At 39.8% G+C, this 18573-nt stretch overlaps 1 protein-coding gene and 1 pseudogene across 1 annotated transcript; both read right to left on the bottom strand.

Moving 5' to 3' along the window:
* Window positions 1–163: 163 nt before the first annotated feature.
* On the bottom strand, window positions 164–1075 carry LOC144657001 (uncharacterized protein KIAA1958-like; annotated as a pseudogene).
* Window positions 1076–7020: 5945 nt separating this feature from the next.
* Window positions 7021–17441, bottom strand: LOC144655886 (uncharacterized). Its single transcript, XM_078516060.1, has 2 exons — window positions 17333–17441; window positions 7021–11563 (listed from the first exon to the last, which is right to left on the bottom strand). Exon 2 carries the CDS (start codon window positions 10112–10114, stop codon window positions 7370–7372), a length of 2745 nt encoding a protein of 914 aa, XP_078372186.1. The 5' UTR covers window positions 10115–11563; window positions 17333–17441; the 3' UTR covers window positions 7021–7369.
* Between the last annotated feature and the right edge of the window lie 1132 nt (window positions 17442–18573).

Genomic DNA, 18573 nt, shown 5'->3' with positions numbered 1-18573 from the left:
AATTTATTTGCACAAATAAATGACACTGTAAAACCATTCAAGTGCTCAACAACTGAGTAAATCAAAGATCTGCAGCATTCAAAATTTTTAAGTTAAGTCAAATGTCTGTTAATAAAGGAAGCCGTGCCAATAACAAAGTTAAGTCAAAAAGATAAATCACAATTTATTTCAGTCAATTTATTTTCCGTCGGTCGCAAACATTTTCGGCGGTACGGTTCTGACATCGCTGCAGTCTGATCCCGTTCTAGTTTTTGTTTGTCTTTCATTGAACTCCAAGTACTCGACTCCGCTTGCCGTTTTCAGTAGCTTACTCCCTAGCACATATCACGATGTTCTTGGCACCCACAGAGTCCGAAGTGAAGAGTGTTGTTTAGCCAGAGCGTGTTTAGAAGTGCCTCGGGACTACACATACCGAGCAAACCCTTCTCGCACAATATTCGCTTGTCAAAGCTACCGACGCTTTCGGTTTATTTTCTTTTCGTTGCTTTTTTAGCTGCTTTTGTTTAGACTGTAGAACTTTCCTGGTTTTCTCAAACACCAAGTCGTTGATTATGCTTACAGAATAGCTCTTTTTCTTCAGATGTCTTTCGAAGCTAGCCACTAAACTTCGAAGAGAAGTCGGCTCGTATTTATTTCCATCTTTGGTGCGGACGGCAATGATGAATTGGCTGATGTATTCATTCAGCTCAACAGCCGGAATATCTTCTATTTTTCTGTCTTCGTTCTTCGTTATCAAAAATCTTTCAAGCAATTTTACATCTCGTTCAGTTTTTTGCCGCGGTGTTTTTGTTTTCCTGTTCTAAAATGAATTCTTCAACTGAAGAAACAGAAGCAAACCTTCCCTCGGCCATTTTTCAAAGCGCGGGTTTTCTTGTCGGCAGCGGCTGTGGGATGACGTTTCCTTCAATACGTTCATTCATCACCAGTGAAAATTCGTCGTTCGCGTTGCTAATTGGACGAACGATATTTTTTCACAGTGAAATTTTGTCGTTCGTGCTCCTGATTGGCTAAGCTCTGAATCAGTACGATTTTTACTCCCTACGATTTTCATGAGTAAATCTCAGTACCTATGAAATAAAACGATATGCCAAGGGGGCAGTAAAATTATATCGTTATATCGAGGAATCGTTATATCGGGGTTCCGTCCCATACATTTTACTATTGCCGGGACATAACATATTCATCGTTATATCGGGAATATTGTTATATCGAAGATCGTTATACCGGGGTTCCACTGTAGTAGTCTTGTCGGTAAATCGTTCCAGACCCGCTCGGCCGCTTCCTTGGCCAGGATTCAAAACACGCACTTTTGATATTTACTCGGCAGGAGCTATTAAATCAATCTTCTATTTAAAATTTTGTCTAAAACCCTGATTTCTGTTAAGCGTGAAATATATGTGTTAATGTTATTCAAGCGTTTGACTCAAGAGAGTACTAGGTTGCGAAACCGGTGATTGTTTTGACAGGTCCAAACCGCTATGTCAGTCACGCAATGTTTTTGAAGCAAGCTTTACGCATATTAAACTGCTTAAAAAAAGGCTGGTAGCTAGAGCATTTTTGAGCCAGAATTATTCTTTGAAGATACTTTCCGAATTAATCATGTCCATTTTCATCCGTGCACAGTTGAGCCGGCAAAGTCGCGTATCAGAGACGATTGAATGTTTGCACAGCAAAATAATCTTTAATTCTATTTTGATTCTTGATGAAAAAGCTTTACTTCAGTGTTTACTTACACACTTCCCAAGACTTCAGAAAACAAAATGGTAATGTCTAGTTTTTCTACGAAGTATGATGGAATTTTTGAAAGGATCCGTAAAGCCAGCAAGTAAAACAAATGGTCTACAAAATGAAATCTTGGTGCCACTGCGGGTAATTTCATTAATTGTAATTAAATTCTACCACGGCATGCAAAATTTCACGGTTTTGAAATTTTCTAAATCTTTAAGCCTTTCAAAATGTTTCTTGACCCCATCTTGAATAAAAATTCATTTGAAACTTTTTTTCATGTTTCTTTCATTTGTTCAAGTTTTAGTTGGGTTTTTAGGCTTTTGAAACGAACAAGATCTATTTATAGATTGAGGCACCGTGTGATGTTTTTGATTACCTTGTTTGTCGTAGTAGTTCGCTCGGACGCTTTCTTCTGTTTCATCATGGCCAGGATTCAAATCCCGCACTCTTGATATTTACTCAGCAGGAGCTAAGATTACTCTCCTATTTAAAATTTTGTCTAATACCCTGATTTCTGTTATTAAAGCGTGAAATGGATATTTTTGTGTTTATATTCAAGCGTTCGACTCAAGCGAGAACAAGAGCGCGAAACCGGTGATTGTTTTGACTAAGCTTGTTTTACGTCAGTCACGCAATGTTTTTGCAGCAAGCTTCTGCTTTTAAAAACGGCTGGCAGCTAAAGCATTTTTGGGCCAGACTCTACTTTGAAGATGTTTTCTGTTTAGCAAGAATTGTGTCCATTTTGTCCATTTTCATCCGTGTACAGTGGGCCGACAAAGTTGTGTGTCACAGACGGATTGAATGTTTACACAACAAAATATAAACCTTGTTTTGGTTCTTGCTCAGCTCAGAAAACAAAATGGAAATGTAAGTTAGTAATATAATAATTTCTACAAACTAGAATGGAATTTGGATCGGTAAAGCCATCGAGTAAAATAATAGACGGCAAAAATAAAAACTTGCGCTTTGGCTAATTTAACGGCTTTAATTTAAAGTATTCAAATTTTTAATGCCATTCAAATGTTTCTTGGCCTCATCTTGAATCTTTTTTTTTCTTTTTTCACATTTAGTTGGGATTTTTAACAGCATTTGTTATCTAGCACGCGTGATCTAATGCATGCCCTTTTTTAGTCTTTTTATTTTCGTTTGTAATTTTGTTTTGAAGTTTTTCTGTTATTCTTGATATTTATGTAACTCGTTTTATTTTTATCTAATTTTATTTATGTGACTCGTTTTATTCGAGCAAGAGCCAATACTGTAATTTTCTGGTTACTCCACTCATTTTTGTGAGAAATAAATATATTTTTTGGTTTTTCATTCGAGGGTTTTTAATTTCACTCGGAACCGAACGGCGATGAAAAAATTACCTGTTATGTATCACGCAAGCAAGAACTGGCGTTTGCGTGACTGCTTCCCAAAATGCAGCATATAGGCAGGTTTTTCGATCGAAGAATCAGATTGACTTGAAGAGCTGGCGTGTTTAAAAGCTAAAAAGCTTTCTAATTTTTTATTATTCCTTTTTTGTGTGTGATACATTCTTTTAAAAAACCTTAAACGCTTCTTAGTTTTTAACGAATTATTTCTAATTGTTTGTTTGTTTTGGCCGTAGATCATTTGTAATGCTATTCAACTGTTTGAGTTCATTTATTCAAGATAAGAAATACACAAAACGTATTAAACTTGTGTGTCACAGCTAATCGCCCCTAAACTACTGCTCGGCTGGCGCCATCACAAAAGTGCTGAGGAGGGCGGGGAGAAAGGTTAAGAGTAGAATGTGTTATGGGAAGGAGTAGAGTCGAAAGCTGCTGGGGATGGGGGAGGACGGAGTAGGAGGGGAGATATTCGAAGGTGAATGGCTAAGAAAAGGGGAATGGGGGGAGGTGGGGGGGGGGGGTTGAATAAAAATCCATGGTTGATTATATCGCGCAACCTTTTTTTCATGGTTTTCTTATCAGAACAGCTGTTCAAAATTTTATGAGTAGTCTGCACTTTGTTAAGTGCATAATAATGATAATAATAATAAATAATAATAATAATATTTATATAGCGCTATTCAGCTAATCTTCCATTATCCTTGGATAAAAAACTAAAATCTAAAAATACCGAGGTTATTCATTGTTCAAAAAAATAGGAAGCCTAAGCAGAAATTTGTTCAAGCATGGACAAACAAACCACAGACTTGTGTGTTTCTCAATTAAATGGTATTTTAAAAGTTTTTGCTGCACTTGCCTAATCAAGTAGTTAAACATTAACCGCCCGGTTTTAAGCTTTAAGCTTTAGGCGTCTTGTTCAGTTTCGTCCAAACTTCGAGGAAACCGGAAGTCGAAAGTCCAACGCTTATTTACATTTATTCGTCCCAGACTAGGCACGGTCATGGACATGTCCGTTGGAGAACTGGGGCGCATCATTCCCATCATCTCCTACGGGGCCAAAGGGATAAAACCTAAAAATAATGTCAAATTTCCTGTTTTGGAAGTTTGTGTTTACACAGTTATTGCCCACGCAGGGTTCAGGTTTGCCGGAACCCGAGGTAAAATGTGTGCATTCAGTGAACGGTACCGAAAAAATCTCGATTTCGGTAAAAGTGGCTCGCAAAGGATTGCTGCAACGATCCTTAAGGGCCGGGACAAAGGAAGTCATAGCCTGTGAACAGGCTCTCCGGTCGAAGATGGGGCAAGTGACTGTAACTCACCGTTTATACTTAGGGCCTCTTTACATGAGAGCCGAGATGAGTTTCGTCCCGGGATGAATTTCGTCCCGGGATGAAAAAAAAATCATTTTACATGAGCGTGTTCATCCCGGGATAAGTCGTCCCGCCCGAGTTGAATTAATCTCGCCCGTGCTTACATAACATTACATTTCATCCCGGGAAGGACTGTTTACATGGGGTTTTTCGTCACGTATCATCCCGGGGAGGCCATTTCATCCCGGTGTTTCATCCCGGGATGAACTCATCCCGGGACGAAATCATGTATCATCATGTTAACAGCAACAAGAAAATGACCAGACACCGAGATGAATTCATACCGGGACGAAAGTCATCCCGGGACGAAATTAAAACTCTCGAGTAAAGAGGCCCTTACAAAAGCAAATTTTTATTTATTGCATCGCGTTTCAACTCTCAAGCATATACTGTATTATGGTGTCGGCAAAATTGAGATGTTGACAAGACCTGTCAACAATCAGTGAATTCACCAATCAGAGGTTGCACCAGAATCTCGTGCACGACGGGTACTCTCCTCCTTTCACGCAATGTACTCTATATGTACTTTATATTATGTGCACGGAAGTATTGAGATCATCCTCGGAGACCCAGGGGCAGTTAGTTGGGCGAAACGAAGGAATAAATTAAACTGGGCAGAAATCGTAGGTAGGTAGGTAGGTAGGTAGGTAGGTAGGTAGGTAGGTAGGTAGGTAGGTAGGTAGGTAGGTAGGTAGGTAGGTAGGTAGGTAGGTAGGCAGGTAGGTAGGTAGGTAGGTAGGTAGGTAGGTAGGTAGGTAGGTAGGTAGGTAGGTAGGTAGGTAGGTAGGTAGGTAGGTAGGTAGGTAATACTTTATATAAAACACGGTAAATTCCATTCAGGTATACATAATAAAAAAGAACAAGGAATAAAAACACTAACTAAGAGAGGCTAACTACGAAAGCTGCCCGGTTTATTCCTTCGTTTCGCTCCACTAACTGCCCCTGGGTCTCCGAGGATGTATTGAGATGAGCTTTCAAGAATTAAACTAACTGACTTTGAGGATCTACATATTTACCTGTGTCACCGATATAACGATGAAAACAAAATACTGGAGCACCCAAGAAAGAAATTTAAGTAAATGTCTTGGAATGTCGTTGTCATGTTTTCCATATCGATTACGGCCGTTAAAGAGATATTTCTGTAAACTCGCTCACTTTATTTTTTCGGAATTTTAGCTGAATATTTTTAACTGGCACAAACTTTCAGAGAACGAAATCCTGTTACCCAAATTAGCCCAAAGTGACAATTTTCTCCGCTCTTCGAAAACGACAGCTATTATGTTTTTCATATTACAGAAGTTCGAGGCAATATTTTACTAAATATAAAATGAGGGGATTACAGGCCTCCCGAAAAGATATTCTACCGAAATGATCGCTTCGAACATGGTCATTTCGGTGGACAAACTGACGTAACATCTTTTGGAGTGACTAGAAGTTTTGAATCGGAATCTCTTCTAGGCTTTTTGTCTACGACCTGGCATGCCTTTCACTGACCCGTCTCTGCCGAGAATCTTCGACTTTCTTGATCAGCGGTTTCTCGCCGAGAAATGCTTGCGCCCCGGCAGAAAACCGCTGTCCGTCTAAGGGTACGAGATCATACAGTGACAGCCTCCTCCTCAGGCGCTTAGCCACTCTGTTCGGACAACGAGCGCAACGTGCGAGCGACTGGTGACAAGATCGATGTCTTCCCTTTCTCCTTTGCGCGCCAACGTTTCTTTAGCAGGGGGACGTCTGAGTAAAATCGATAAGAGTAAGAAAAGAGTAAGAAAACTTTATTTATCCACGGGATCACATTCATCAGTTAATGATCTTCCAGAGATCCGTGCTCTAATATAATTACAAAATGGAATTTAAAATAAATAATGAGTTCAAATATGTGTAGATATATATATATCGAAAATCGACTGCTTTGATGAACCGCTGGCCGAACGTAGTTGGAACATGATGCTTGCCATGTGCAGAACGGAGTTGGAACATCATGCCTCGCATGTGGATATTTCTTCGAAGTAACACTTTCCGAAGCATAAAGGAAGGACAAGAGGGTACCTGAAACGGCACGAGGATTTACCTAATAACTTCTGGCCATAAAACTCTTTCCCGTACTGCCCTTTAAATATCGTTTCTTCAGGAACAATGGCGAAAAAAATTGCCAAAAATTTATTCTTCGTCCGATCGCTACAAATTTGGTAGAATGCGTGACAAGGTTATTACCCAATCCCCCCGCAAATTTGAATGTGGCCTACACGACGTGTTATTTATATTTACTTTACGCGTTCTAAACCTTGCTTGTTGCTTGGAATGAATGTCTGAATTTATCTCTGAGTATAAGGAGAGGCGTTATATTTTGCAGAAAAGGGTCTTTGGGACAACAGAGGTAAAAAAATATTCGAAATTCTGCGACGCTACTTGGCCGAAAAATGTAGTTATGAAAATGCAAATAGTTATGCAAATTAGACTATTCGTGAAGCTTAGATAAATTGTAATAAATTCTATATTTATTTACTGCAGACAGTAACCACATGCCCTCTTAGAGGGCTATCACTGTTGTTTTAGTCTGTCACAACTGTTCCCTTTCCATGTGCAACGTTCGACCATACTATATACCTGCATTGCACTTACAGACCAATGTCTATAATCAAATAACTTTTTAATCAGGTTAGATATAATAAGATTTTGGTTAGATAATAACTGAACTTTCGATATGTTATAAGAAATCAAGGACTGGGCCTGATTCACTATCAAGACATAACAATACTACGGGAAATCAGTTGCCCATCACCGGTTCGATGATTGAAAATGCAAAATAACTGTTACACGATTCAACTCACTGGTGCTAATAGCGGGTTCGCCTCGTCGTCCTGGTTGCTGTAACACGAGCGGCAACATATCCAACAAACGTTACCAAGCCAAACCAACAGCTATCCTGCAAAACTGGGATAAAATGGCAGTGACCACAAGGATCCCAAAAACAGCAGGTACAAAACAAAGAATAGCAATTTCCAATCCATGAAAGACATTCCACCAGGAGGCAAAATGATAGTTGAGTGGTACTGCCAATGATAAAAAAGAAGCGAAAAATACGTTCCCAGTAGCTAAGACAGCAATAGAAAGCAAAGAAATGGTTTCTACCGTGTTAGCAATACCATCACGAAATGGTTGAGCCACAACGTGGTGAAGAAGAAACAAAAAACAAAACAGAGTCATAACAAGTAGACGAGGCAATGGGTCACTAACAAACGACTTCAACACAATAAGAATCAGCCGACGACCAATCATGATACTTTCCCAACTCAGAGACAGTTTTCTACCATCTTCAGGTCTTTTAAAAGAGTCGTAGAGAACAATCTCTAAAGAATTCCTTGAGACCTGACATGGTGTTGAGTGGCCATTCACTGGATAACCTAGTACACGGGAGAAATAGACAAATAACCAGTAAATTAATGATGGTAATGGAAAGAAACAGGCCAACAGAAACTTTCCCACAGAAAGTGTTCCATCATACAACTTGTAAGAACCCAAAAGCAATACAAACACAAAGGGTATAACAAACGTACAGACAAATGCAATCAAAATATATTGCCACCACTGAAAGCAAACAACATTACCATCGTAAAACAAACGCCTCTCTGAGCCAATGGGAACACAGCGTAGCAGGCTGAAGCTTACAGTGGCTAGAGTTGTGTATCCAAGCAACAAGGTTTGCAAGATACCACCAACATAGGGGCCAACAGGAGCGACTCCTTTACCTCGACACTTTTGAATTCCCCAGTGCAGAATGTAATATACACAAATCATTAGCAAGGTACCAACAACGTGAGATGCAGAAAATAGCTGCTTAGTTACCACAGTAAAGCCAGGAAAGGGACAAATCAATCGACTATAATGTAATTTGAAGTTGAATAACCCAACAATAGGCTTAATAAGATTAGCGTTAATGCGATACTCTGACGAGCTGGAAACGAGAAGAAGATTTGCTGCCTGATAAAAGTAGAAGAGAATCTTAAGGTAACCTTTGTCAAAGTAATTATTATGGTTTGCTGGTTCGTTTTCTTTGAACCACAGAATTTGACGCTTGATCCAAGGCACAAAAGGAGACTTAAATGTGAAGTACAGTGCCATCAGCGATACATAAACGAAAGCCGCCGGCCAGAACCAGTAATCATTGCACTGATGTGTTGGTCTGCTGTGTGTTGAGTAAAGTGTCTCAGTGTAACCCTCACTACAGTTTCCACACAATTCATTAGAGCGGTTGCCCTGACAACCATTGTACTTTAATAAGTTCGTCTCCCGAGGAGGACTACAATAACCCTCTGGACACATGGTAAACCGTAACGTTGGTGGATTGATCATCTCCTTAAAACCCCAAAAGTTCATTTTAGCTAAAATGTTTTGAGTACAGTTTGCTCCAAACGGGCATGGAAGACACTGAAATCCTTGCACCAGCTGGGAACCAAGCGCACGGCCACGCTGCAGACTGTAAGAATTTCCTTTGCATGTTGAACAACTAAACTCAAGAGCAGTGACTTCAATTTTGCATGGTGTGTTGTTCACCTGGGTCATGACTTGTTCAGTAAAATGAATAATGTCCATTTCACTTCCAACAGGACAGTAAAACTGTGTCAGGTTGTCGCTTCCAACATCAACCAGTCCACCATTAGCTACTACCATCAGGGGATTTGCACTACCATAGGGCCTTGCGTCCATTGTTGTGTTGGATATGTTTAGTGCTCCTGAACTTTCTGCATGAATAAACGAAGCCTTATAGTAGATCACTTTATTAAAGTGTAAATCCTTCCTGGTTTGGACAAAAAAACTGTCTTGAATTATAACACTTGCTGAACCATCCGCTGTGTATATATGACCACCTTTAAATGCAGCGAAATTATCAACAAAGTGACAATTCCGAAATGTTGATTTGCCATTATTTAAATACACAGCACCACCAAGAAGCGCAGCATTTTCCTCAAACGTTGTATCCTCGATGACCACATGATTTTTATAATTCCACGAAGGGTGTTTCTTAGCTTCTCTATTCTGGTCGACTGAAGTAAACGTTTTCTTGATGCATCCTGGGTCTTTTATATCATCTAGTACCAGCGAAAAAAACAGTGCACCTCCTGATACACCCGAACAATAATTATTGCTGAATGTCGTGTTAATTATTGAAATGGAGATGTCAGTATTTGCATTAACAGATAATGTTCCTCCAATAATAAGGCCTTCAACCACTGGGCTGTCACTCCAAACATTATTGCTATCAAAGAGAGAACCCTTTACTTCAAGAATGTTGACGTCTCCAATAATCATCACCCCACCGCCATAAGTTTCAATGATGTTATTTAATATTCGAGACTGGTATATTTTTAAAGAAGAAAAAGATTCGAAGTAAGCAGCTCCTCCGAATAACCTCGCTCTATTTGAATCCATAGTTACATTTTCAAGGACGGCAATACTTTCATTGTTTCCAGCCAGCCATATTGCACTACCCAACGATGTTGCGATATTCTTTAAAAAAAATGAATTTTGTACTGTTATTTCGCCATTGAGCTGTCTATCGTCCCCGATGGGATCAGTATTGGATAAAGCCCCACCATTAATAGCATAATTTAAAATAAAAATGCTTTTGTTGACATTCATTTTCATTTGGCCGCCATAACCAATGCCCCATCCACCTGCACCTGCATTTAATGCTTTTTTGTCCCTTGTGGAACTGGAGTTGGTTCATGTACGGACACACGGCGCCTGTACAGATACCTTTTGGCTATTAATATATACAGCACCTCCTGCACCTTGCAAACTGTAGGCGTTAGTAAAGCTACATTCCTCAATGTTGATTTCAAGACGCTGCTCCGTTTGGTTACTATAACGATCCACTTTATCTCTGTAGTACATTGCGTACTCAGAATCCTTCAAAAAGACTTCCAAAGAACCGACATATACCGCTCCCCCACTACCGTTCATAGCCATGTTCCCCGTAAAATTGTTCTCTTGTAAGTTAAAAACGACTCTGAAGCATTTAACATTAAACGCTCCGCTCTCACCAGCAGATGTGTTAACAAACGATGAATAAGACACGTTCAAATTGCAAAGATCAGTTCCCCTTATCGATATGACTCCACCATTTCCTTCAACTTTGTGACCACGAAAGCCAGAGTTAAAGATCTGCACCGAGATTTTTGATGCATTTGCATTGAGTAAGCGTGTATTTTGACTTGTAAAGTTACTTGCATTGACAAAAATGTTCACAAGGTTGCTGCGGACGATGCATTCACTGAGACTGTTGCCCGCCAAATCGTCTCGGCCTGATAATGGATTGTTATTAATGAAAGTAACGTTCTGAAGGGCGATGCTCTGGTTTCCATTTTCCAGCTCTAAGAAAACAAGACCTTTAAAACTGAACTTGTTTTGAGAAAACGTTACTGAACATTGTCCAGGATGATGTTACAGCTTACAGACTGGTTATTGTCAGGCGATTCAGTAAACGAGATAAAGCTTCCATTTTCTGACATGGAATTACCGTAAAACGAGGAATTGATGAGCTTAAAAATAACTTGGATAATCTGTGATTGGCTTTTTGAACTGTTGAAAACAACTGAGATACACTCGCTCTTTTCACGAAAGGTCGAATTTGTAATTTGAATGGTGGAAACAATCTTGGTAACCAATCTTCGTTACAACGCGTTTGCTACCTTTAAATGTGCAGCTGTCGATGTTAGCAGACGAATCCTGAAAATACAAAAAGCTGTCGTTCAGGAACAGTCCTGATAAGGTAATAACCATCTGCTGGGCGTTGTCGGAACCATCAAACGTCAAATTGGTTCCCTCGGAGCATCGTATGTGAAGAGGCATGGAACCAAAGCCTATCAGAGAAAGGCTCTTGCTGACGTAAATTCCCGGATGTAGTGAAATCCCTGATTGACAAGTGTAGGCATCTTTTTCAGTATTAGTGCCATCCAAGTAAATGTGATCCCCGCGTGACGCCAACGTAGACTGCTCGCCAAATGGTTTTGCATGGCTTTATTCGATCACATGACCAACTGTCGTTACCTGACGCACGGGAAATGTACAAGTCCTTTCCTTTAGAGACACGTGCTGTAAGAATGAGAATGGTGAATATCATCTTAGTTGTCTGAGCACTATCCTGTTACATAATCACATATGTGTAATAACACTTAGATAATTCTCTCGTTTCCTTGACCAAATATATGTGCTATTATTGCCCCCGCAAGGCTTTCGCCCAGAGGCGAAAGCCCGAGGAGGCATTCATTGTAGCTTGCCCGTGTATATAGAGAATGTACTTACAGTCAGAATATACGGTATGTATACCAGAAAAAATCTCCATTTGCTCGAACAAGACCGCGAGGAATCTCTGGGTAATGATGACGTTTTGCCGCAAGGGATCTCTGGGTAATGATGACGTAATAGAAGAAAATGCCCGAAGGATTTATGGGTATTGTGACGTCACGATAACAGGGGGTAGGGGGAAATAAAAATCCCTGTCTTAATTTAGAACGGTATTACAAAGACTGACGCGTGTTTTTCGAGCAATTGGTTTCGTTTTCTTGGCAACGTGTGTTCCAAGAGCTGGTTCGAGCGTTGAGGTTTGCTCTCGGTGGTAATTCGTTTCGCTAACAATCTGTCAGATTATTTGATCCAAAAAGTGGTTTGAATAACGATCAAAAATTGTTTTCTCGAATCTTTGAATGTGCCATATTTTGTTACTCGTGGAATTTTTAGGCTTTTTGAACTGGAAATTATATAAGCCCGGGAATAATCTTGCTTGTTGTCACCACGAATAACGTATTATGTGTTATAACCCACCCATTAATTTTTGCGCGCGCTCATTGGACAAAACGCATCACGTGGTACAAAATCGGACGACGGGTATCGGTGAATATACCCCGTCCAATTTGATATCCGTCGCCCGATTTTGTAGGCAAGCAAAAAACAAACGAATGAAGTCACCTTATTCAATTCTAACTTTTAATGAAATCACAGAGTTAAAAATCACGTAAACCAATCAATTTACATTTGTTTCAACCACAGTTAAGCCGGGTTTATTACGCAGGTTGTTTCCTATAAATTTACTGGCGCTGAAGTGCGTTGTAGAAATTAATCGGAGGGTTATAGAATAAATAAACCTCTTTCTGGCTTGCTGGTTTATTAGAGGATAATGCCCTTGGCTGAAAGATTGTCCTCAAAATTTCACAGTTGCCCTCGAAGCTTCGCTTCTCGGCCAACTGTTCATTTTTCGACAATCTTTCAGCCTCGGGCATTATCCTCCAATATACCAGCCGCCTGAAGGGGTATATTTACAAATTACTTCCGCTAGGTGTTATTTCCGCGCGCTAGGAAATATATTCGACTTGAACTTGTGAATATTTTTGGGACGCAATGGTGTCACACAACAAGAAATTCCGCAGCAAACAGACCAAAAAATGTCTTGACGTACATGGCGCAGTAAAAAAGAAGCCTAATTTTAAAGGCGACAAAAAGACTCCACTAATCCCAGATTATTGCTGTAAAACAAATTATAAAAATGCGTGGGCAGCTTTATGGGTGGTTTTCACTGTCACGCTGCGAAAAAATAAATCCAAAACTATTGTGTCAAAAAAATCAAGAATATTACAGGTTGTAGAAAAGTACAATATAAACTACTCGTCCAAGTCTCAGGGCTGTACGGTATTCCGTAATCGAGTTATTCGTCAAAATGTTTCACGCAAATTTAGAGAGCACAGTATGGAATCGCCATGTTGGAGCCTAACTGCTTGGGCTCCAACATGGCGGCCGGAAATCAACAAAAACATCTGGCATTAAATACTGCTACAAAAAGCGGTCAGATCACCATCATGAACAAGTAAAAATTCAGATAAACGCTTCTCGCAAAATCTCAACTGTTCAGATTGTTAATAATCATAAGATAAAGCATTTTTTTAAGTATACGTGACAGCCTTTTGGCGGCCATCTTTGATCTCGTGTGGCGTGAAACTCCAAAATTCAAAATGCTCTATCTTAAAGACGGCGAATGCTATCGAGCTAAAAACCTTTAAAAAAATATGTATTAAGGACGTAGTACAGCCAGTGAAGGATAAACACTCAGGGGCCTTTAGATTCTGAATTTTAGAATTTTGATGACGTCACGTGAAAACCAAGAATAGTGAGAACTATTACTAGTTATTTATTTACTCCTTCAAACTGATGATGATAAATGAAGTGTCCAAAAAGTGCCTACGCTGATTTCAAACTCATCGTTCTTAAGACTGCAGTATAATTAACACTTTTTACAGTTTTATTGTTTAATGTAATGTGACCTGGAAGAAACCATAACACAAGCAATTAAAAGTGAAATCAAAGTCTCTTCGAGATGTCGACGTTTTTGCATGAAGTATGAGTCGAAGGTTTATCCTGTGCATTGTTCTTCGAACTTATCATTACAGTTTCTTTGTAGTTTAGTTTAACAATTTCCTATCTTCGCGGAGGAAATGCAGCCATATAATTTTGTCAAAAATGACTCGTCCGCGCCGGGTATTTATACACATATTCCTTAACATTACACAAATAAACAGTGCAAATTTCAGCGAGATCTGACAATTTTATACTTTAAAATTGCAAGGACCTTTCGAGGCAGTCGATTACGGCAGCGAAATTAGCAAATGAAACAGCAAAATATGCGTTCGACGCTTTGTTTTTGCGACGCCATATTTGAATTGTTATAGCCGGGTAGACCGCTGTTCAATGTGTTCAAGGCCGTATCGTGACGATTGCTCCACGAAAAAGCACGAAAAAAAATACGGATATTTCCGACTACTGTCGGAGAAAACATTGCGCATATAATTGGGGCGTAAACAAATCGTTACACTCAAGCTGCGTTTTGTCTAGGCTCTGCGAGGGCCGGGTGCGAGGGTCGGGTCGGATATCAAGACCCAGGATTAAACAAAAGCCATATATACAGTGAATGCTTTCGAAGTATATTTGAAGATGAATTACGAAAGAATTTTGCTGTCTTTGACTGAAATTCCACTCGAACTGCGTAGATACGATCGCATGTTGTAAAGCCGATTCATGCAACATTGCTGTCATTCCCTGTCAACGCGAGGTCACGCTGATGACGAAATAGAGTTGCGCTTGCATGTAGCGACCAAATTTGGCCTAATTTTTAACCGCTCCTAAGCTAAAAGAAGCCCTCATCTATTGCATTTGCTTTAACTTCAATAATATCTTTGAAAAGAGCGAGTTTTTTGGTTTGGTTTATTTTTGACGTTTGTAATTTTTAAACGATGTAAGTGCTAGTGATTATTTATTCGTGTTTTAGTTACGCAATCTATTGTTTGTGCGACGCTTTTTATAGATCGCCTTTCAGACACACGTGCGTTGTCACTTTTAAAATTGTTATATAACGTTTGTAAATGTGACAAGTCACGTTTTTTTTTTCAGGAGATCGCAGGTGATCACCCACAGCGGAAAGTAATCCCTTGAGAAATTAAAACAGTCCCTTGATAAATTAAAAAAGTCCCTTGAGAGTTTACAAATATGTGGTTCCAAATTTTGTCCACATAACTCCTATTCTACGTTTTTAGCTTGTAAACAAGCAAAAACGTCGAAAAAAGAAATGTTATAATTCCAAACATAGGTCCATAGTGCGTACATGTGTGGGTTTTAATTTAGTTTCGAGCATTTATTAAGTGCAATCGAAACTTTTAACAGTTGAATGGTTTGGCGGCGTGATTAGGACCGATTGCAGAAGTTTAAGTTGAGGGAGAGTTGAAAACACTGACCCCCGATCCGCGGACTACCCACTGACCCCCCACTCCGCGGATCACCTACGGACTACTCCGTGGACTACCCTTACGGAGTACCCCTACGGAGTACCCTATAAAATGAAACGAATTTATGTTTACGGGAAAAAAAAAAAAACAGGAGAAACCTACCTGTGCCACTTGCACGATCGATCGAAACAGCCGCCATCTTGTTTACCTCGATCCAGTCCTAACGGGACTAGCCTAGTACTAAAATCGGGAACGCCGGAATACTAAAACCCGGAACAGATAAAATATATCGTGTAACCCTTACAAATATAAAGAGCTAACCGTAAACAGGCTAACCGAAGTTCATAGTAGGTTTACCGATGAATAGTAGGCTAACCGAAGTTCATAGTAGGCTAACCGAGGTGAATAGTATGCTAACCGGCGCGGAGTGAATAGCAAGCTTACTATGCACTGCGGTTAGCCTACTATTCACCTCGGTTAGCCTACTATTCATCGGTTAGCCTACTATGAACTTCGGTTAGCCTGTTTACGGTTAGCTCTTTATATTTGTAAGGGTTACACGATATACATTTTATCTGTTCCGGGTTTTAGTATTCCGGCGTTCCTGGTTTTAGTACTAGCCGATGAAGTCCCGTTTGAGTTTGTAACAAGAAGGACTGGATCGAGGTAAACAAGATGGCGGCTGTTTCGATCGATCGTGCAAGTGGCACAGGTAGGTTTCTCTTGTCTCTTTCCCCCGTAAACATAAATTCGTTTCATTTTATAGGGTACTCCGTAGGGGTACTCCGTAAGGGTAGTCCACGGAGTAGTCCGTAGGTGATCCGTGGAGTGGGGGGTCAGTGGGTAGTCCGCGGATCGGGGGTCAGTGTTTTCAACTCTCCCTTAAGGTGAGAAGAAGAAATGAGTAGGGGTATAGTAGTGGCTGGGGAGGGAGAAAAGTTAGATAAACACTATAATTGAGCCCACGCAATTAAACCGGAAGATCATGCCATTTTTAAAATGCTGCAAAACAAGTTTAAACCATCACATACTGCTCATGGTCACCTATCTATCAAATTCCTTTACTTTTTTCCGTTAAGCCTCAAATCTTTATATTACAAGCGCTACCATTTGAGTATATCTTCACCCAGTTGGTAAAAAAATTCCGTAATTGGAAGGATTCAAAAAGTTTGCGTCACCAACAAACTGAACTGAGTGTCACGTAATAGTAATCCTCTTGTGACTTCTTCATTTTATCAACTCTTATATTATTATGTATTTTTTATTTACCGTAGCGTATTTTGTGCAGGAGGAATTTAGTCTCAATAGATTCCCATAGATTCCTTCCTCGTGGAATGGCTCTCATCCAAAAATTACGAAAACAGCAAATCTCGTGACATATGTAATAATTGAACTTTCCTTTATTCTCTTTCACATTTAAAGTCCTCGGCCAAGGACTTCCGGCCGTGTTTTCTTTTATCTTCAGTTGAATTCTGTCTAGATGTGATTACGATGCATAGCGGAATTTAAGCTAGGTTTTACCCAGCGAACTCACGCAAAATCACGAACCGTTTTGTAGTTAAGCTGCGTAGAAGTTGTGTTACATTTCTTACAATGGATACATGAGCTCTGATATGATACTAGCACTTCTCGACCTCTTTTATAAACGAATATCAACGAAAGCTAGCTAGTCACACGAAATCTGTCCAATTTGTGATTTGAGACTTGAACAGGAATATCATCCGGATGATGCTGGTTGAACCACCTTCATTTCAATTGAATTTTCTACTTAACTTGGCGAGCAACGAAGAAAAGTGGCGATAGAAACCAGTCATGCCGTTCCCGACATACGTTGAGACATTTACCTCGACTGATTAAAATGTCTAAAATCTTCTTCTTAAAACCCTATCTTGAATAATGACACACAACAGCAAGCAAAGTGCATGAAACCTATTTTTCTTGCCATTTTCCTTGTTATAGTTAAAGTTGAATCCAAATCGGTTCCTTCGAAACCGTATGTCGAAACCGAACCCCGGGGCAATATTTATTCGACCCAGACGCTCGAAATGATTAAAATGTCAAAATCATCTTCTTCCCGGTCTTCTAAAAACCTCACCTTGAATAATGACACACAACAGCAAGCAAAGTGTATCAAACCAAGTTTTTCTTGCCATTTTCCTTGTTATAACTTCCGCCCAAAGCTTCGCGGAAACGGGAAGTCGAAAGTCCAGAGTAATTTATATTGACTCGTCCCAGACTAGGCACGGTCATATCCGCGGTCAAAGGGATAAAACCTAAGAATAATGTCAAATTTCGTGTTCTGAAAGTTATTTTTTGTGTTTTTTAAACGTTCGTGCTCAGAAAATTATTGTGATCATTTTAAGACGTTAGATATGGGTCATATTTCGCGAAAAATGAACTGATATAGCTCAAGATGCCCTATTCGATTCTCACGACTTTCATTAGCTTTAAGCCCCATTTAGGGACCGGTCATTATTTATCGCCTGGGGTGGGGAGCGGAGGATTTTTTTTGGGGGGGGGATCACTAGAATTATAAATGAACAGAAGGGGGGGATCATTCGTAACTAAGAGCCCAAAAGTCGGGATCACTGAAGATTTCGGAAGGATTCAGCCAGGACCACTCAAATGTGTTTGGATAATGCAAGTTTAAGAGCATACAAAAAAAGGGCGCCTTTTCTACTGGGAGATGATTACATTTTCGGTCTCAATGTGTTCTAACACAACTTTATTTATAAAACGGAAACTGTCATACCGGGAAATGTGCACATTTCAATTTATATTGAGAACGTTTTGTGTTAACACGTCTATATTTATCCTTTAAAACGTGCTTAGCTTATATTCATCTTTGAACATGACAGGTGAATTCTAATTTGTGAACCATAACTCCTGATAACTGAAACATTGTGAAATAGCACGTTTGTTTAACATGAAGCATTTGTCGCCTCTCCTGGGGGTCGATCCGCGCTTTTGTAAACCTGTAGGAGCGGACTGAGGTTCCGTGTGCAGCGCAGTGATTCGTCTTTGTGTTTTTTTCTAAATAGGCGAACTCATCGCCTTCGAATGCAACTCTTTATTATGCCTAAAATGAAGTTATTAAATTTCTCACTCTTTAGAAAATCATTCTCTTTGTTTGACAGCTCCTCTATCTTATCAAGTTTAGCGCCAATCGCATTTGCTATATTTCAAGCAGCTAGTTCCTGAACCCATATTACTTGCGACGAAACACAGACTCGTAAATCTGTTGGCAATGCTGTTAAAATACTTCAATTAAACAAGTGTGACGCATGCGTAGTTTCCACGAAAACGGCGGACACTGCGGCATTTTCGTCCCAAGAG

This window comes from Oculina patagonica, chromosome 6, assembly GCF_052425735.1.
Source record: "Oculina patagonica isolate OP01 chromosome 6, crgOcupat, whole genome shotgun sequence".
NCBI classification, from domain to species: domain Eukaryota; kingdom Metazoa; phylum Cnidaria; class Anthozoa; order Scleractinia; family Oculinidae; genus Oculina; species Oculina patagonica.
The sequence above is the reverse complement of the archived record's forward strand: the minus strand, read 5'-3'. Positions and strand labels throughout refer to the sequence as shown.